The sequence below is a fragment of the Lutra lutra genome, chromosome 2 (assembly GCF_902655055.1).
Source record: "Lutra lutra chromosome 2, mLutLut1.2, whole genome shotgun sequence".
In the NCBI taxonomy this organism is placed as follows: Eukaryota; Metazoa; Chordata; class Mammalia; order Carnivora; family Mustelidae; genus Lutra; species Lutra lutra.
The window spans coordinates 6,463,536-6,485,265 of NC_062279.1; the positions used below are offsets into that span (position 1 = coordinate 6,463,536).

General features: G+C 39.9%; 1 protein-coding gene across 9 annotated transcripts in view; it reads left to right on the top strand.

Annotated features, from left to right (window-relative positions):
* Positions 1-21,730, top strand: part of MCPH1 (microcephalin 1) — a 245,709-nt gene that overhangs the window by 90,956 nt on the left and 133,023 nt on the right. For all 9 annotated transcript variants that reach the window (XM_047713746.1, XM_047713674.1, XM_047713702.1 and 6 more), the window contains one exon: positions 21,125-21,202. In XM_047713746.1, coding sequence (XP_047569702.1) covers positions 21,125-21,202 — 78 coding nt within the window. The remainder of the gene's footprint in view (positions 1-21,124; positions 21,203-21,730) is intronic.

Genomic DNA, 21,730 nt, shown 5'->3' on the forward strand with positions numbered 1-21,730 from the left:
GACATTAGTGCTTAAAGTCATGAAGTGGAAAAGTTTTAAATTCCCCCCCAAAAAGTACTATTTGCATTGGCAGCAACTGGGGACTACCTTACCTAATTGTATATTTGTACTGATTCCCATTTATTTGTTAGAAATATGATCTATAACTCCATGAATGAATACCCTGTATTCCTTCTCTCCAATTCTCAATCTTTCTGGGTCTTTATCAGTCAGCTCCTACTTCCCTCATGTCTCAGAGGAAAAAATTTTCTTTATCATTTAGGAGGACATACATCTGTGCTTGATTCTGTACCCAATCTATTCTTCTGGGACGTTGAGCAGGGAGGTCAGACATGAGAATCAGTATTTACTGTTGCCATGTGTAAAGACCAACTCCCTGGATGCATCCTTGTTTCTGCTCAGTGTACTGCCAATATTCTCCCACTAATCATACATAGAAACAGAGCCAGATGCAAATTTAGCATATGGTAACTATATGTGGGATTAACCACTACACATGAGAAAGGCAGGACGTGGAACATATTTGGTGAACTTCCAGTGCTGAGGCAGAACCTGGGCCACTTGTCACATGAGTGAATAAATGAAGTACAACTACAATAAGGTGAGAAAATGAAATTAAAGAGGTTAAAGAGGAAGAAATGGTACTGTGGCTCTTCAGACACCATGATCATCCATGTAGACAATCACAAGAAATCTACAAAAAAGCTCTTAGAACAAATTGCCAAGATACAAGGATATAATAATACAGGGTCGACACTGAAATACTCAAGTGTAAATCTGACATAAAAATATGTGCAGAATCTGTATGCTGAAAACTATAAAACATTGGTTAAAAAAATTAAAGAATAAATGGAGAAGCATACTATGTTCATGGATTGGAAGACTCAGTATAGTTAAAATGTCACTCCTCCCTAAAACAATCTATATATTCAATACATTCCCAATTAAAACCTCAGCAGATTTCTTTGAAGATATAGATAAGCTGATTCTAAACTATATACATATACTTGTATATGTATATAACTATGACATATATACATATATATATATATAGAGAGAGAGAGAGAGAGAGGAACTGGCATAGTTAAAACAATTTTGAAAGAGAGGAACAAAGAGGACTAATGTGATCTGATTTTTAAGGCATCCTTTAAAGTCTCTGTAATCAAGGCAATTCAGTGTCTGGGAAAAGACAGACATAATGAAACAGAATGTAGAGTCCAGAAATAGACCCACAAATATGGCCCACAGGTTTTTGACCAGGAACCAAAGTCAATTCAGTGGAGGAAGGTGAGTCTTTCAGTAAAAGGTGCTAGACATCCGCAGACCAAAACTGATCTGTGCCTCACATTGTATACAAAGATTACCCCCAAATGGATCAGACTACAATGTAGACTATAAAACTCTAAAAAGTACATAGGATATGACCCAGGTTTAGGTGGAGAGTTCTTTTTTTTTTTTTTTAATTTATTTATTTGAGAGAAAGGGAGAGAGAGAGAACGTGATTAGAGGAGGGACAGAAGGAGAGGGAGAATCAGACTCCCTGCTGAGCAGAGAGCCTGATGCAGGGCTTGATCCTGGGATGCCGAGCCCATGACCTGAGCCAGAGTCAGTTGCTGAGCTGACTGAGCCCCCCCAGTCGCCCCCAGAGCTCTTAGATACGACATGTGAAGCATGATATGTAAAATGAGAAGTGATAAATGACACTTCATCAAGTGTAAAAACTTACACTCCATGAAACACATTCTAAGCATTTGCATAGCTCATCTGACAAAAGACTTAAATCCAAAATATATAAAGAACTCTCAAAACTCAAAAATAAGAAACAACCCAAACAAAAAATAGCCCAAAGCATTTTTTTGAACACCCTGTCAAAGATACGTAGATGAAAAATGCTCAACATCATTAGAGAAATATGATTTACAACCACGGTGAGATACTGCCGCATATCTAACAGGGGTGGCTGGATTATGAAGTACAGCGACAATCCTCTAGAAAAGAGGGAGAACATCGTACATGGCTGGTGAGGGTGGAAGGTGGTTCCAAATCATGGCTGGGAAATTTTATGTGATGTTAAATATATCCTCACTGTGTCACTGAGCAACCCAGCTCCTAGGTGTTTGCCCTAGAGACGTGAAAGCTCACGTTCATACAAAAACCTGTACATGAATATCATGAATATTTGTAGCAGCTTTGCTTATAATCAGCAAAACCTGACAATAGCACACATGTCCCTTGGTGGGTAGAGGGAAAAACAAACTTCTGTACTGTGGAATACTGCTCAGTAATAAAAGGCAGTTGTGATAGGGACACCCCCGTGACTCAGTCAGTTAAGTGTCTGACTCTTGGTTTTGGCTCAGGTCACAATCTCAGGGTTGTAAGATCAAGCCCCACTTCGGGCTCTGCACTCAGCATGGAGTCTGCTTGTGCTTCTTTTCCTCTTTTTCTCCCTCCCCGTCTTATCCCACTTTGACTCTCTCTCGCTCTCCCTTTCTCTCTCAAATACATACATATATACATACATAAAATCCTATTAAAAAAAAAAAAAGACAACCATGATTCTTGCCACAGCTTGGATGACTCTCTTGTGCTGTGGACTTCCTGCTGGTGGACCAGCTGACTGCAGGATAGGATGGTCCTCTTGTCTCTTTGCAGGGCTGCCCAAGCTCCACTTCCACCAGCTGCACCCCCATCTCCCACAGAACCCCGGCCTCTAGGTGTTGGGCTGCTGGGGTTCCCAGACGGGTCTTAGGTCCAGTCTTTGAGGCCCTGACTGCTACAGTGAGGGCGGGATCCCGAAGGCAGGACCAGTATGTTTGAGGAATAATAAGAAGGCTCGGTGGGGACTCACCAAGAGGAAAAGTAGGAGATGAGACAGGGGAGCCAGCGGGTGAAGGGAAGCTTGGCCATGGTTGTATTTGGATAATGTTCCTATGTCATGATGAGCTATCAGAAAGTTTCTGTTCAGGGAGCAAGATGCCCTGAGCTGTGTTTTTCAAAGGATGGTGGCTCCCTCTGGCTGGGTACCAAGTGATGGTAGCACCAGGAGCCCACATGTCACCCATGGATCCTTGCCGGATACTCGGCCAACTCAGCCAGAAGCAATTCTCTTAAATAAGCACAAGTGATACCACCTTGAATAATTTCTTCTTCTAAGGAGTCCATGGTACTGTATGCATTTCATGTGGCTGCTGTAACACACTGCCATAAATTTACTGGCTTAAAACTAGCACATATTAAAAAAAAAAAGTAGCATACATTTATTCTCTTATGGTTTTTGGAGGTCAGGGGCGCCTGGGTGGCTCAGTGGGTTAAGCTGCTGCCTTCGGCTCAGGTCATGATCTCGGGGTCCTGGGATCGAGTCCCGCATCGGGCTCTCTGCTCGGCAGGGAGCCTGCTTCCCTTCCTCTCTCTCTGCCTGCCTCTCTGCCTACTTGTGATCTCTGTCTGTCAAATAAATAAATAAAAAATCTTTAAAAAAAAAAAAAAAGGTTTTTGGAGGTCAGGAGTTCAAAATAGGTTTCTCTGGGCCCAAGCCCAGGTGTTGTCAGGGCCGCATTCCTTCCAGAATCTCTAGGGGAAGTCTGTTTCCTGCCTTTTCCAGCTTTAAAGGCCACCTGCTTTCCTTGGCTTATGGCCCCTGGCAGGAAGTGACTTCTGCTTCTCTTATCACACCTGCTCTGATTTCTGGCCTCTGTCTTTCACTTATAAGGATGCTTGTGTTCTCACGGGGCCAAGCTGGATAACCCAGGACAGCTCCCTATCTCAAGGTCCTCAACTTCACTGCATCTGCAGTGCTCCTTTCACCATGGAAGGTAACACATTCACAATTCTGGGGGCCAGCTGTGGACGGCTTCTAGGGGTGCATCATTCTGGAGTCCCATAAGTACCAGGATACTAACTCCATAAGCACTATATATTATCCACTTCATTGTACCCCAGGTTGATGACTTCTAATCGGTAGGAGAAACTTTAATCTGTAGGAGAAGCTTCAAGACAGCTTAGAAGGACGCTAGAGTAGATGCCTGTGTGAAGAGGCAGAGCTTGGAGTGATGAATCTATGAATAAGGAACGCAGAGGGTTTCTAGCAGCCGAGGGAATCTTGGACCAGATCCTCCCCTAGAGTGTCTGGAAGGAACCAGCTTTGCCAATACATCTACTTAAGACTTTTTGTCTTCAGAATTGGCTTTGTGGATTATAAACAAGAAGAAAGACAGTTGAGAAATAGAGAACATTAAGAAAATAAAAATAGGGCGCCTGGGTGGCTCAGTGGGTTAAGCCTCTGCCTTCAGCTCAGGTCATGATCTCAGGGTCCTGGGATCGAGTCCCGCATCAGGCTCTCTGCTCATCAGGGAGCCTGCTTCCCTCTCTCTCTCTCTGCCTGCCTCTCTGCCTACTTGTGATCTCTCTCTGTCAAATAAACAAATAAAATCTTTAAAAAAAAAAAAAGAAAAGAAAAATAAAGAAGAAATGCCTACAAAAAGTATAAAATAGATTGCCTTAGGTCTCTATTTTGAAGGTGTTCCTGTTCCTTCATGCTCACTGGGTGATGCTGTGGGTATATATGCTGGCCTACAGAAGGAGGACTGGCTCTGTGGACCTCTAGGACAAGAGCAGAGAGGGGACTGAGACAGCTGTAGGAATGCTGAACCCTGAGAGGCTTCCTCCAGGTTTTTACATTAGCGAGCTGGTGCATGAAAGCGGTCAGTTCATATTTTTAAATAACACATTGAATATACCAGTATCGTGATTTTAAATAGTGGTAAAGCAGCTGCTTGAATATTTAATATTATTTTTTCCCAAACTAAACCATTGATTAAGCCAGTTTCTTTTATAAGATAAGACTTGGACAGGTTCATATATTTTATCTTGGCTTCTACTCGGAAGACCAAAATCAAATAGTTACTCAGAGAGAATAGGAACGAAAAGGATATTACTATTTAAATAACTACCCTGAAAATAAACATCTGTACACATATGTAAATACATGCATGCTCCGTTTGGAGGGCCCCGTGTATTTGTATCATATTATCTTCATCATTTACAATGTCCAGATTGGCAGTACATTTACATTATGGTTATCTTGACGTAGAAGACCCATAATAGTAGAACACAAGATTCAGGCTTCTGCTCTTTTAACAGTTACTAGGATGATAACATGAAGCAACAGGAAAAATAATTGAGTGCAGGAGAGTTCAATGCCAGGCTCCATGGCTGGCCCCGGATCCGGAGGGTTCACAGGCTGGAAGATAGCCTCCATCCCCACATAAAATGGGAATGGACTCCGTTCAGCTGCCTGGGTGCCGAGAGCAGAACGCCTCCTCACTGAGCTACGGGCTCCCTGTTAGTGACTTGGAGCCAAGGACCCTGCCTCCTTTGCCGGATTGTGTGAAAGCTAAGTGTTAAACATGCACAGTGCTCACATCAGTGACTGGCAGGAATTAAGAACTTAATAAATGTTAGCTTTACAGCAGGGATGACAATGTATCAACTTCCCCAAAGAGCTGTGAAAATCACTCCCTGTCTACTGTCACGAGTTTTGTCCACAGACTGCATTAACCCTACAATTTAAAAAAGATACTTTTTCTCTGGACAAGTGAGAACTTTGAGAACTTTGTGGTGGGCCGTCCATTCTGTCCTCGCTAGTTCTGAGGAATGACCAGGAGGGCTCGTGAGTGCGGCGGGCATGTAGAAGAGAGTCAGTGGGGTCTGACTGGGGGACCCCCAGCGAGGACAGGAGGGAAACATGGTGGGGTCTGGGCGGGCACTGGGAAGTATGCCCACATTTGTTCTTTGAGGGACCTAAGAAGAGTACTCTGGGGTATCTGGAGGTAATTCGGTATATTGGAAACCCCACTTCTGTAAAAGCCACTGTAGTACTGATTTTCATATATTTGAACCTTCTCTAAAACCATCAGAGCAGTGTTGCTGTAGGTGATCACTCAGATTTTGAGAGCGCTAGTTTTGGCTTTAGTGTCTTCCTCTGAAGGCTGCTTCAGACGTTGCTTTACCAGTGATGCCTAAACATTTCATGACTCGTGAGAAGTACCAGTTCTTGGGAAATTGAAAAGGACCAGATCTGTTGCGGTATAAAGTGCCTGTTGTCTCTTTGTGGTCTACTTGTGATGTCTGTCAAGTGTTTCCTCTCACTGGTGTTGCGTGTTTATTGATTTTAATAGATTATTGCTGACTTGCACTCTTAAGGAAAAAAAAAAAGTTTAGAAATGAACTGAATTTCTTTCCCTGTTTTTCTCACTTAAATAAAAGATCATTGCTTCTTGCACAGCTTCCCTCCTTTAATTGCCTAAAAAATGCAATTGCTCAAACATGATGGACTTTTTTTTTTTTTAAATAATCTCTACATCCAACGTGGGGCTTGAACTCATGCGTGATAAACTCTTTTGAGAGAGAATAGCCGCCATTGTCATTTATAAAGCCGAGGGACATGACGGCGAAGCTCAGTACACAGTTCAGAGCCCATCGGCGGCTTGTGTGTGCCTTTAGATAGGAACTCCGCAGCGTGCGGTTTCTTCTGGGCCAAGATGCGAAGCGTCCCTATGCTACACTTCCCATTGTCTTTGTGTAAAGGAATGACTGTCTCTCTCTCTCTGGTCCCCCTCCTTTTTCCTTGTCCCCAATGCAATTTGGGGGATTCTTAAAATATTCCTTTTGGCTAGCTGTGGGAGCTTGCCTCCAAGAAAAACATTACTGAGAATGTTTTTATTTCAGGGTTTGTGTGGTATTCTCTGGAAATTGCTCATAAAGGAGGCTTCTAGCAGCTCTTCAAAATTAGATGGTTGTATGTGGCCCAGTTAGTCATATCAAAAAAATATAATGATTTTATAACATTCAGTTTGAATTTAAATTTTTTTTTTTTTTTTTTTTTTTGAAAACCGTGTTGGGAATTTGTACATGTTTATAGTGGTTCCTACTTTCATTGTTAACCCTGCTGTTTTCAGCAGGGAGAATAACTTGTGTTTTTCCTGCTTCATGACTAAATTGTCTGGCAGATACAGAGAAATAGAAAACCGTGTTGGGTGTTGCTCTGTTTCCTATTCGTGGGAGACAGGAAGTAACAACAGAAAAATAAAGAAATTGATTTGACCGAAGGATCCCTGAGGACCAAAGCTTTTTTTTTTTTTTTTTAATTGTGTTTAAGCATAGTGCTGTTTGAATTCTTTAGAGACCTTATCTTCTAACTTTCACCTATTTGATGTCCATCTGTTCTCCCCTGACTTATCTACAATTCTGCTTTACCTTTCTACTGCTTTGTGTTCAGTGAAGCTAATGGAATGCCCTGTGACCAAGGCTGCTGCTTTCTGGCTCCTGTTACATGCAGCTCCTTCTCTGCTTCAGAGATACCTTATAGCAGTGAGGAGTGAGTCAACCTCTATTCAGGTCCAAACATGTTAATTCTGAACAGCTTAGGAACAAGGCTTGATAGAGTTTGAAAGCTAAACAGTTGTAAATGCAAATAGGGAGTTTGGACAGTTCCACAGCCAAATTTCAAGACACTTTGACTATTAACAAAAGAACAAAATCAAGTGTGTTATAAATCAATGATGTCATAATGAATTAATTTTCTTGAAATGATGGGATGCAATTTTGGCTTTCTCACACTGGATTCAGGAAGTGGTTGAGTCTGATTTAACTGGTGTGAGCATAGAATCAAATGTCAGAGTTAGAATGAAGCCCGTAGTTCATGCAGCCTGGACCTCTCGTTTGCTACTGAAGAAGGCAAAGTTGCTGTCCTAGAACTATGAGCAGTGGCAGAACTGGACCGGTAGTCTAGGATTGTCACCAGTATTCTAGTCTATCATGCTGTCTTCCCAAGACTAAAGAGAATCATCTTGAAAACGATTCTCTCTTTTTAACCTTAACTTCTGAGCACATTCTAAGAGTAATGTTTAAGCAAAGTATGCTTGGTGTTCCGCATTTATCACTAGGGTTTCCGAGCTGTTTGCTTACGTTGCATCTGTTGGCTGTAGGCATGTGCTAGACACTTGTAATACCGAGCTGTCTAAGGTCTCCTGTGTGTTTCTTTGAATCCACGTCAGCTTGATTCCAAAATCCTTCTTACTGTGCCACAGATAATTATACCTTGATAAAGTACTTCCACTTTAAAAAATGTTTTCACGGGGCATCTGGGTGGCTCAGTGGCTTAAAGCCTCTACCTTGGGCTCAGGTCATGATTTCAGGGTCCTGGGATCGAGCCCCGCACTGGGTTCTCTGCTCAGCAGGGAGTCTGCTTCCTCCTTTCTCTCTGCCTACTTGTGATTTCTCTCTTTGTCAAATAAATCAATAAAATCTTTAAAAAAATTAAAAAAATGTTTTCGTACCCACTGTCCTATTGAGTCCTTACATAGCATTTTTGTAATAGTGTTTAGTGCACAAATTTTGCAGTTGTGTTTAGTGATGGAGATACTAGGAAAAATAACCTGTCTGATTTGAATGCAGACCTTTGAAATAGTCTTGATAAAGGCATTATCCTAAGGCAGTGACTGTAAGTCGTCATCTCAAAATATACCTAATTTTTAAACTTCCATTATTTTTTTTTAAGATTTTATTTATTTATTTGACAGAGAGAGATCACAAGTAGACGGAGAGGCAGGCAGAGAGAGAGAGGGAAGCAGGCCCCCCGCTGAGCAGAGAGCCCGATGTGGGGCTCGATCCCAGGACCCTGAGATCATGACCCGAGCTGAAGGCAGCGGCCCAACCCACTGAGCCACCCAGGCGCCCTTAAACTTCCATTATTAAAATAATGGATCCTGTTTATGGAGAAGCATATGGCCTGTAGCGCATTGCTGCCTTCACCAAGGTAGTTACTGGAAAATGCACACTCTTCCTCCGCAGAGCTTCAGGCATGCTGCGGTAGGACCTCCCTTGTGCCCAGGACACAGGTGGTCCCACTCGGATGCTCTCTCCTCTCTGCCATCCCTTTGCTTCATCCTGGCAGTTCCTCAGATGAACTCCAACGTGGAGTTGCCACGTGGTTTTTCCACGTTGGAGACACTGTGATTTCCTGGTTCCATGGAGACTCGTGGTTCAGGATAGATGGGAGAAAGTGATTGCCCATGGAAAATCGAGGGCTTTAGTGTTGCCCTTCCTGAGAACATTTGAGAAGATTTGTGAATAGGACTGTGATTGTCACCGTCCTATTATGTATTATGTATTATATATTATATATTATATATAATTTATAAATATAATTATATATTATCCTATATTAGGATGACTAGTAGTGGAGTTTAAAGGAGGGCTGTTTTTGAGTGTGAGAAGCCTGTGAAGTCACTCTGGACAAAACCATTGACTAGAATGTGAATGAGATTCCGTTATCATTTTGGGCATTCATATCTATACATCAATAATTTGTTCTTCAATTTTGTAAAGGGGCGAGACAGAATCTAATTAATACGCATGACAAATAAAAAGCAAGTGCGTGGGTCTTGAAGCTGAGACTTTGCAAGGGAGAGAAAGCCCCGAGGGACTTTGAGGAGGAGAGCAAGGTTAGGTATTTGGAGAGGCTGTCAGCGACCAGGGCACGTGGAGGTCACGATCAGGAGTTTGGGAAGCCACTGGAGTATTTGAACTAGAGAGTGAGAGGCTTTGATCTCTCTGGCTTCTATGGAAAGAATGGATTGCAGGAAGGTAAGAGTAACCAGAGCGACCAGAAAAGTCAGTTAAGACCATCAGGGTCAGAAATTATAATGACCATGACTAGCATAGTGGCAGATAGGTCAAGAGAAGAGATCAGACTGGTATATTTTTTTAGGAAGATCTAACAGGATTTGGTAACATGTGGCACATATCAACAGAGAAGTCAAGATGGCTCTTCCCTAAATTTGTTTCTTGAGCACCTGAAGGTAGATGGTGGTGGCATTTACTGAGGCAGTTCTTAATTTTTTTTAAACCTCAAATTATCTCCTTCTTGCCTTATGACTGACGACTCTAGAACCTCCACTTAGTCAATGTGGAGTTGTGTCGCAAATGCAAACTCGTTTTTAGAAAAAATTCCAGCTATCCCTACAGGTACATCTTTGACATGTCACTTCTGCAACTTTCTGTTAAGTTCCTCAGTTGTCACTTGTGCTCAGTCTGACACCCAGTGAAACCATTCTCATTTGCAGTAACAACATAGAATATCTTAACTTTAGGTTTTCATCAGAAAAGTGCAACCATGATTGGATTCTCTGGGACTTTTTGAACATCCATCATTTACATATAATCCTAGGTATCTGTCATTAATGCCAGGAACATTGTTAGCTGTCCCTTCTTTCAGGTTTCTAAGCTCTATACTCAAGTAAAAATAGGTCTCTAAAGAACAGCACGCTTGAACTCTGTGTCTGCCTGAGTATCTCTGTGAATTAGGCTTTAGTGATAATACTAGGTTTTGAGGAGAGCTGATACAAGAAGTAACAGGATGTTCTTTTATCTTATTTTATTTATTTTTTTTTTAAAGATTTTTATTTGTTAGAGAGAGAGAGAGAGAGGAGGGCATGTACAAACAGGGAGAGCAGCAGGCAGAGGGAGAGGGAGAAGCAGACCCCCGGCTAAGCAGGGAGCCTGATGCAGGGCTCCATCCCAGGACCCTGGGATGATGATCTGAGCTGAAGGTAGTTGCTTAACCCAATGAGCCACCCAGGCGCCTCTGGACAACAGGATTTTAGACAACTGTCATACCTTCTTCAAAACTATAGTTGACAACATTGTAGATTTTGGTACCTGATACTTTTTATGTATGATCCACACAATACATTTCTTCTAAAATGTGTTACCCTGGAACATTCTCTACAGGAAATCTTTTAGGTTTTCTTTACCAGAGAATGAGAAATATGTAACCAAAAGTGGTTTTGTCAAATGAAGTAACAGCTTGACTTCGGCGTGTGTTGGATCTATTTCTTAGTTCTTTTGAGTTGGTTTTTCTTCTGACCACTGGAGAGTGTCCTTCAGTACATGGAGAAACACCTCTCCACTGAATTTTGTTTTATATAATTCTTCTAATATTTTATTCTTAAGTAATGTCTACACCCAGCCTGGGGTACAGAGATTGAGAGTCACACGTTCTACGGACTGAGCCAGCCAAGCATCCCCCTCCCCCCACCCCCCATAGAATTCTTTCTGATTTTGGTTTTCTTAGATAATAACAAAGCAAGAAAGAATAGTATACAAATACTTAATGTTATTCACAGGTTTTAATTGCAGTGTAACTGACATACAACATAACAATTCAAGATTTGTGTACATCACAAAGCGATCACCATAGGAAGTCTACCTAACATCTGTCACCACACCATCACAAAAATTTTTTTCTTGTGATGAGAACTTTTCTTTTAAAAAAGATTTTATTTATTTATGGGCGCCTGGGTGGCTCAGTGGTTAAAGCCTCTGCCTTCGGCTCAGTCATGACCAGGGTCCTGGGATCGAGCCTCACATCGGGCTCCCTGCTCAGCAGGGAGCCTGCCTCCTCCTCTCTCTTTCTGCCTGCCTCTCTGCCTACTTGTGATCTGTCAAATAAATAAAAATCTTTAAAAAAAATAAAAAAGATTGTATTTATTTATTTGACAGACAGAGATCACAAGTAGGCAGAGAGGCAGAGAGAGAGGAAGAAGCAGGCTCCCTGCTGAGTGGAGAGCCTGATGTGGGGCTCGATCCCAGGACTCTGGGATCATGACCTGAGCCCAAGGCAGAGGCTTTAACCCACTGAGCCACCCAGGCGCCCCATGTGATGAGAACTTTTAAGATCTGCTCTTTTAGCAATTAATTTTTGCATGAGTTATTTATTTTGTAGCTGCAAGTCTGTACCACTTAACCTTCAATATTTCTGATCTGACGTGTACACTTTATTGTAGTAGAACATTTGCTTCAGTTGTTAAATTGTCAATGGTAATTTTAGTGGTAAAACTTACTTCAAGGTAGCTCCTCACCTCCTTGGCACAGGGGACTAGGGCAAAATAAAGAAAGTTTCAAACAGAAAAGCAGAAACTCTTTAACAGACCCTGGTTATTTCGCAATTACAAGCTCTTTGAGGGCCGAGACCATGCCTGTCATTTCTTGCCTGGCCCAGGACCCAGGATGGAACTGGAACATAGCACTTCCTTGTGGAAGGAATAAGTGTGTAGGTACATGACTAAACATACTTATTTCTTCAAGAAACCTCAGAATTTGATTTGCCTCTGATGAGCTAAAAATGTCATGTTAAGAACATTGTGCATCATTTCATATTATGAAGGTGTCCATGTAGTTCATGGTTTTCTTGTTAAAACTTACTGAAAATAAGGTGACCTGACACTCATGTAAGAAAAAAAAAAATCTTTTAAACTCAAATTCACAGAAAGAATAAGCAGTGATTGCTCTGAGTAGTCATAATAGTTGGTTTATTGATGGTAATAATAATTCCTACTGTGTTTTCACATGGCGAAATGATGTTCTGATGTTTGTTTTAGTTACATTGGAATGTGTTATATTTATTTCTTTGTTTTCATTTTGATAAGAAAAGTACAAGTGTGTGTTATTTATAAAGATGTTTGGACTCCACATGTAAGTATGCTGGTGAAATGCTAGGTCACCCTGGTCTTTGCTTAGTGATATGTAAAAAGTAGCTAATAGTGGGCCATTACACTCCAAAATCCAAGAATAATCCATTTTCATTTTTTCTGGCTGAAAAGATTAGGTAGCCTGCAAGCAGCACAAATTTCACATAAATGCCCATATACCATATAGCTGGACATTTTAGTAAGAATATTTGAGTATATATCAGTGTGCAGCATCCTTTCCCTCTTACGGTCTGGTATTTAGTCTCTGTCTGTTACTATCTCTTAAAAAGGAAAAAGAGTTCTTAACTACTTATTTTTAGTACTTCATTGCTTATTTTATCTGTCTTGGTTAAATAGGTGGTATTAAGGTTTTGGTTTCTTGCCACTTTTTTTGAGATAGCCAGAGCGGTGCTGTTTAAACACTTAATCACATGTGAATCCCCCGGAGAGCTTATTAAGTGCAGATTGTGGCTCAGTAGGTCTTGTTCCTAAACTTCTTGACTGGCTTCAAGTTCCCAGTAATGTGCAGGTTGCTGGCCCGAAGACCATGCACTGAGTTGGAAGGTCCTAGAGATCAGCCAGCCATATGTGGAGGGGGAGATGAGACGGCTTCCAGAAGATGGGAGTCACACAGAAGATTTAAGGAGTGGGGCCACCCTGGCAGAAGACTGACCTAGGCTCTCTCAGCTTGTTAGTACAAGACCCCTTTGTGTCCTTTGTGGACACGGAGACTTGAACAGTTTCAGTAAGTTGCTTATGGTCTCGGTGCTTGAAAATGAGCAAGTGTTGAATTTGAATTCAGCCTTTCCTCGATTCACAGCCCATATTCTTTCTGGGATCTACTTCTAGAGATAGCCTAGAGAATGTTTTTTTTATCTCTGGTACCTTAAACGTGGATATTGTTATTCTGTGGCTGCACACCACTTTATGTGTTTTTTGAAGGTTAATGGATAAGAGTGAATTTTAATGTTAACCTTGACAGTCACTGGCTGTGTGACCAGTAAAACAGTTAAACTCTCTAAGCCTCAGTTTCCTTATCTGTAAAACGATTAAAAGGTCATCTAATTAAAGTAAGTATCAGTTACTATTTTTTTTTAAAGATTTTATTTATTTATTTGACAGACAGAGAACACAAGTAGGCAGAGAAGCAGGCAGAGAGAGAGGGGGAAGCAGGCTCCCCGCGGAGCAGAGAGCCCGACACAGGGCTCGATCCCAGAACCCCGGGATCATGACCTGAGCCAAAGGCAGAGGCTTTAACCCACTGAGCCACCCAGGTGCCCCAGTATCAGTTACTGTTATTCAACAAACATTTTTGACACTCATGCTGGCCATCATTCCAATCGTAACTTGGTTGGACCTTGAAACCATTTTGCTAATAGAAAGAAACCAGACAGAGAAGGTCACATATTGTCTAATTTCTCTCCTATGGTTTATGTGGAATAGGCAAGTCCATAGAGATGGCCGGCTGACCAGCAATTGACAGGGGTGGAATGGAGCAGGGGAGATGAGGGGTGGCTGCTTGGCGGGTATGGAGTACACTCCTGGAATGATTAAGACGTTTTGAAACCAGAAAGAAGTGGTTGTGGCACACACAGTGAATATACCAGATGCCACCACACTGGACACTCTAACATGGTTACTTGTGTTTTGTGAGAATTTCAACTCAATTTTTAAAAATCGTCTGTGAAAATTGCCTCGTTGAGAGAGGCATTACATCTACAGAATGGGTTTGTATTTTAAAATAACTTTGTGGAATCATATAAAGCATTTCCTTATGTTCTGAAATGTGTTGGAAATGCAGAGGAATGGCTTATTTTGGAACGAATATTATTGCCTTGAAACTCTTCCAGTCCAAGTCAGTCTTTTCAGAAGACGAGACCTCTTCTGTTTTCTGGCTCCTAAGTGTTCAGGACATAAGCTCCCTATACCCTTTTCTTTTGTTATTAAAAACCATACCATCGACAGTCCCAACTTTTTAATCTTAACGTGTAACCTAGAAATAGCTTCACTGCCACTGCTATTTCATTAGCTGCTTGGTCCTTTTGTCATTTATAATGACATATAATGTTTTCATGTGAGAGGTTCACTAACTTGCCTCTTGTCACACAACCACAGGGTTTAGTCTGGTTGCCAGGATTCTATGGTGTTAGCCAGTAACCCATAGTGTGTAGTTGTGGAAAAAACACAAATACTTTTCTCCTGGTAGGAAAAGTCTAAACGTATACATAGTAGCAAATTCTCTTAAGGTGGTGTTATTTGAGCAAATTAATTACTCTTATAACAGAGACAAAGAATCTATAAAATCTGATTAGAAAAATATTTGTAATTTGATTTGTGTTGTCTTCTTGTTAACTTAAAATAGCCAAAAAAATGTAATTACTATTTTTGTTCCTTTTCTTTAAAAAGGAAGAGATTTACGAATGCTGAGTGTTATGTTTTTATACCTCCATGAACTCTTACAACTAAGTTTTCTACCACAGTTGGTGGAAGCAAGGATGGGTAGGACAGTCTCTTCCCAGTGATTAAAGTAGAGAGTGAAGTATACTTTGAATTATTTTACAATTAACTAGGTTCCCAGAGGTTACCCCTGAGGCCTAAGTTTCTGACTGTCAGATTTGGTTTTAATCAGCAGATTCATTGAACAATATTAAGTCTTTCATACACAAAGAATATCGTCATTCCCCACAAAGAAGGAAATTAAGGTGAATGTTAAGAAAAATTAGTTTTGGGGCACCTGGGTGGCTCAGTCCTTAAGTATCTGCCTTACCATCCTGGGATTGAGCCCCGCACTGAGCCCTGCATCAGGCTCTCTGCTCAGCGGGAAGCCTGTTTCTCCCTCTCCCACTCCCCCTGCGTATGTTCTCTCTTTCCTTGTCTGTCTCTTTGTCAAATTAAAAAAAAAAAAAAAACAACAAAAAAAAACCACAACTTTTTTTTTTTTTAAAGGAGAAATTAATTTGATTGGTTCTGGTTTAGAAAGGACATTTACTGATACTGAGCTGTAGTACTTCTCACTCTGAATTTTCTAATTATCCTTCAGAGAATGGAAAGTTGAAGCAGTTAGTAAAAGCACCAGAACCGCTAGCCAGCACTAGTACTGTTAACAATATAAACTTTTCAAATTTAAAAATAAAACAAAGCAAAGGAACATTGTGCTTTCCAAAGCTACATTCATTTATACCCAGAAACGCTTTGGGTTTATGCTATCCTGTTTTGTTTTTGTTTTTGTTTGTAATAATTTAATCTGCCTCACAAAGGAGTTCAAGCAATTGCAGGCTGTCACTATTTCTCTCTGCATTGTATTGGGAGTCTTAGTGCAATAAGGGAATTTAAAAAGAAAAAAAGAGTTATGCACACAGATTGGGAAAGGAGTAAATAAAACTGTTTATTCACAGAAGATATTATCTACACAGAAAACATCAACAAATCTACAAAAAAGCCCCCACAACTAGTGAGTTCAGCAAGGTTACAGGATACAAGGTCAATATACAAAATTCAGTTGTATTTCTATGTACTAGCAATAAACAACTGGCATTCTGATTTTTTTAAAAAAAATACTGTTTATATTAGCATCCACAGAAATTAAAATATTTAAATCTTGACAAAATATTTACAGGAACTGCATGCTGAAAACTATAAAACTCTGTGAAAGAAACCAAAGACCTAAATAAAAAGAGAGAGATACTGTGTTCATGAATTGGGAAAATGGATACTTTTTAAGCTGTCAACCTCTCCCCTCCTTTTTTTCTTGAAGTATAGTTGGCATACAATGTTATATTAGTTTCAGGTGTACAACAGAGTGATTCAACATTTATATACATTAGGAAGTGATCACCATGGTAATCTAGCTACTCTCTGCCACTATACAAAGTTGTTACATATTAACTCTATTTCCTATGCTGTACATTGCATCCGGTGTCTTATTTATTTTATTACTGGATATTTGTACCTTTTATTCCCCTTTTCCTATTTTGCCCATCTACTTACTCTCTTCCCCTCTGGCAACCACTGGATTGCTCTCTGTATCTGTTTCTGTTTTGTTTGTTTTGTTTTTTAGATTCCACATGTAAGTGAAATCAGATGGTATTTGTCTTTCTCTTTGGTTCTCCCCATTTTGATCTATAGATTCAACTTAGTTCCAATTACAGGCTCAGCAAGATTTTCTTGTAGATATCGACGAGCTGGTTCAAGTTGCAAAGCACTTTTGAAATAGAAGAGTGAAGTTAAGTTGGATAATCACATAATAGAGAAATCTAGGTGATGGTTAAATGAGAACTCTTTGTACTGTAAGTCTAAAACTATCTAAAAATAAAGTGTTTTTTAAAAACCAAGTATAATTAATGTGCCTTTATAATTAAAAAATGGCACCTCGTGCCTTCTTGTTTCTCAGTCTGATTTTTCACTCCTAAAGTAGCCTCCTGATATGTTACTTACATATTTCTAAATACAATGGTTTTCTTGCCATTTTTAAAAAAATTCACTTTGAGACATTGTCTGTAGAATTCCTTCTCTAGAAGACCAAAATAGGACATATGGCTGCCTTTCAGTACCACCTACTCTTCTGTTCCCCAGTCTACTCAATGTGGTTACAATTTTTTTTAACATTTTATATATATATATAAACACATTCACATGTGCACGTGTGCGTGCACGCACACACACACACATGCGCACAAGAATGAGTATGTGGATGCTCTTTGAACTGAGCCTTGTAAAGTATTACGACTCGTCTCTAATGATTTGTGTTTGTTGGTTTTCCTGAGCTAATCATTGACAGCTATTTTGATTGCTTACTTTTCTATGCAACTATCACCAACTGAGTGTAAGAATTTCTAAAACCATTGTAATTATTCTCTGAAATCTGTCTCCAACATCAGATTATCTTCCAGCCCCATTTATTTTTTTCTCAGACACCACCCATGAGCCCATTTGTTCTCTTCCCCTTGAGAGTGGCTCTCTTGAGGTCTGCAGAGCTGCTGTTAGCCAGGGACTTCCCATCACTGCGATCCCAGGAATTCCATTCTTGTTTGGTTTGGTCTATGTTTTCAAGCTAGAGGCTTTTTATCAAATAGGTATAAAGTCATGTTCAATAACAAGGCATTGAAAAGCTGACTGAAACTCTGCCTGCCTGAGGGGTATATAGATAATTTGATGTGAATGGAGGTTTTTGAGATCCAAGCTTTAGTATTTGTATGTATTTTTTTCCCCTGGGCTGTTCTCTGTCCCCAGGAAGGAATGGCTGGTGTCCCAGGGGGAGGTCTGGAGAGGTTTTTCCTAGTGTTTCCACCATTGCTCTCAGAACAGCCTGTCTGACTTGACTTTTGTCTTATTCCATGGGAGGTGGGCTACGGGATAGGAAAGGTCTCTTTTTTTACCCTGTTCTATACCCCATCTTTAGAGGTATCCAGTAACACCAATTTCTTTGCCTTTTGGAGAATCTGTGGAGAGAATTGGGTGCTTCCTATGGACCTCTTTCTCTAGACACTTAAGTTTGAACTTTCTTTGCCCTTCTAAGTCATTTACCATTTACGCGTCTGCTTTGCAACTTCCAAAACATCCTGTTTTATCTGCTGTAGACTCTTCTCATTCTTTTTAATTCTATCCTTTTAGTTGAGTATTGGGGAGAAGGTGAAGATTAAGATGTGTTCATCTTGCTACGCGTAAACCATAAGTCACCTTCATTGTCTTCCTTGTAAATGGTATTATCGACTTGCTTTCTGTACCAGTGCCATTTTCTGACTTGGGTTCACTGTAGCTGCACTGACTCATATTGTTCAAATGAAATGATTAGATGTGTATAAAATGAGAGAAGACCTTTTGCATTTTGCCTGGTATGGAATAAACTGTGTGGTCACACCTACATTGTGGAAATTTGTCCTACCAGTAGCTGCTAATCTAATAATAAGACAAGTGGTTCCTATTTAAATTCATCAACAGGGTTCAAGTTTTATGAACAACAGTTTTAACATGTCAGAAATATTATATCCATTCACAGTGGTTGCTGAAATAACTCAGCCCTCGTTTTAAGGGCTATAAACATGGGATTTGGTCCTCTGTATTTATGCAATCCCAATACATCTTAGTTATTTTTATTCTATCACACATATGATGGGAAATATGTTGGGTTGACCTTTTAGTCCATTTATAGCCTTAACTGTGGTCTTGCAGAGGAGATATTCCCAATATTGAATATTCCACGAAGCTACAGATAACTTCAGCTAATGAAAGAACTAAGCGTGAAGTTTGCGCTATGTTTCTATTTGATGATTTCATTACAATCAAATCAGTGTTTTCTGCTATCTCTGTTCAATATTAATTCCTGGGATGCCTGGACAAATTCAATTTATTAATTCACTTGCCAAAATTCTACTATAGATGTCTTCCGGTTTTATTTTCATAACATTTAGAAAGGGACAAACTCAGAGAACAGAAATTTTCTCCAGGAGGTTCGGCTGACATATTAATGTGGATGACACTTGAGCTCAAATGCCACACGCATTTTTAAGACTGGTTCCTTGGATTCTCTCACTGGTACATTATGTTTCTCACTATCCACATTGCTTCATGTGAACCTGATTTGGAAGCTTTGTATACTTTACTTCCTACTCTAATCACAGATCTGTAAGGAACCACACAGATGTTGTTAGCATGTCTCTAGAGATGATACCATACATTGATAAAAGCAAGGCAAACACTGTGTGACTTAAATGTTTTAACCACCTCTACAGAGCCAAGTAGAAACATGATTTCATTGTACCGTTTTTTTCATACCCTCTTTCACTGAACTTATGAAGTTATCTATCTATCTATCTGTCTAATTTAGTTGGCCAGCAAAATCAGGGGAAAGCAAAAGGAGACTTAACTGACAGAATGCTTGCATACACACAGATCTAAGTGAAGATGGAATTAGGGTCCTTGAGAACACGACTCATTACTTCCTCTCTCTATAGTGAAGACACATTGCCCTGTATTATACTCCATTCCCATTCTGTCATCTGGGGCCCAGCGCCCTTAGAGCTTTCTCCTGTCTTTTCTGGATTGTTCTTCTGCCATGTGCTAATGCCCCTGCAGACACGGGGATAGAAACAGGGTATATTATTATACCTCACCATAGGAATCTAACCAACCCAGTTTTCTTACACTTCTTCCAAAGCACACTTTAGCCAAAAAAAAAAGAACCCACTTTAATCCTGCCTTGGCATGTGGCATTCTGTCTGTGCTGGAATGTCCTCTCCCCTCCTCACTCTGTCTCTCTCTGTCTGATGAACTCTTACTCAACATTTAAGACTCTGTTTAAAATGTCATCTGTGGACCCTTCCTTGATTCTCCTAGACCAAGTTAGTTTGCTTCTTCTATAGGTTCCCACAGAGCTGTTTTGAGAAATCACCATTTGTGGTTTGCCTTCATGCCTCCTGCCAGAGGGTGAACTCCTCTGGGATTGGGTTTGTGTTTTCAGGACCTAGCGTGGGTTCTTATTCACAGTAGGCTCTCAATATGTTGTTCACAGACACGCGGTTAGTGAGATGAAGAAAACAGTGTTGAGGGAATAAATGCATCAGTTTTAAAGTAAGATCCAGACCAGTGCTGAGAATTGTCATTTAGATTCTGTATCTCGTTATTTATTGTCTTTATTCCACCAGCATGCTCACTTTTTCTTAGAAATATTTAAGACCATGCTCCCATCGATGGGTCTGAATCTTAGAAGCTACCAAACAGGAAAACTCTCTCCTCATCCCCCGTAATTCAGCAAAATGAACTTGAGCTGTAGTAGCAATTGTAGAAAAGAGGGTAGATTCAATGAATGTGAGAAATGAAATTGCAGATGAAAAATAAATATGGGATATATAATTCAGTTTGGTTATTTTTGTTATAAAATTCTATTGGTGCATGGAAATAGAAACAGATTTTCAGGGAGTTTGTTCATCAAGTAGAGATGACTGTAGAATCTTGAAAATTGTTGAATTAAAAACAAAAACATTATTTTGATCATTTAAAATATTTGGGTTCAAATAACAATAATAAATAATAATACTGAAAGCTTGTTTATGAAACATTTTATCCTTCCAAAGCCTGGGAAGGATTTTCAGATGTTTTAGGAGAACTTCTGGAAATATTAGTCCATGTTAGAAACAAAGTCACATGCCAGAAGGACTGCTTTTTAAATTTAAGCTTATGATCTATCTTCTCCTAATAAATGTGTTTTTTTTTTAAATTAATAAAATCCTGGAATATTTACTGAGGATTGTCTATAATGACTCCTTAAATTGGAAACTTGGAATTCTTAAAAAAGGTATTTCATATATTTGTTATTGGGGTGGTGGTTAGTATTTGGCCTCAGCAGGGTAATAACCCAGGTTTCTAGTCATTGGAACCCTTTTTCCTTAAAGAAAAGCATTTATTATGCATTAGATTGATGCGGCATGAAGATTCTGATGGTACTTTGGTGTGTAAGACACATCTGGTTCAGATCTATGGAGTGTGTAGTCACTGCTGGGATTTTTGTTTTGTTTTGGCTATATCTTCAAAGTGGTTTGTTATCCACTGAGAGCCTGATGAATCTATAATAAATGTTCTGCTTATTATGTCACTTGTAGGTACTGTGGTCTTTGGAACTGGGTCACTGGATTTCCGAGGAACCATTTGAACTTTCTAACTACTTCCCTGCAGCTCCTGTAAGTCAGATGTTATTTTATTATGGTAAATACAATTTGGAAATCTCAGGAAATTACTATTTGCATAGATATGGATGCAAGTTTTTTTTAAGTTAAGACCCATTATGCTCACAGTTAAAAACATACTTTCCTAGATGTTTTCAAAATAATTTATCCATTTGTGAGAACAAATGTGGAAATGGGAGAATATTCTGCAAAAAATCCTGTGGAATGAAATCTTAAAGAATTTTTATTATGAAAGTCCTCAGGATTGAGAAAAACAAGAAATGAAAAAGGACTAGATTCTTGAGGAGGTGGTACAGTATTTCGTTTACTGCTTTAAGAAATCAGGCTGTTACTGCTCGTAGAGATAGAACTGATAGGTATAAAAGTCACGGACTGTGAGCGGCATGATGTGTCCTTGTGTCCTGATGCGCTTCCCAAATGCAGCTTCAGCTTTACGGCATTTTAAATTTTAAATATTTCGAGTGCTTAATGGAAGCTCTAAATTTTTAAAAGATTAAGTAATAATTAAATAGGTAAATTCAG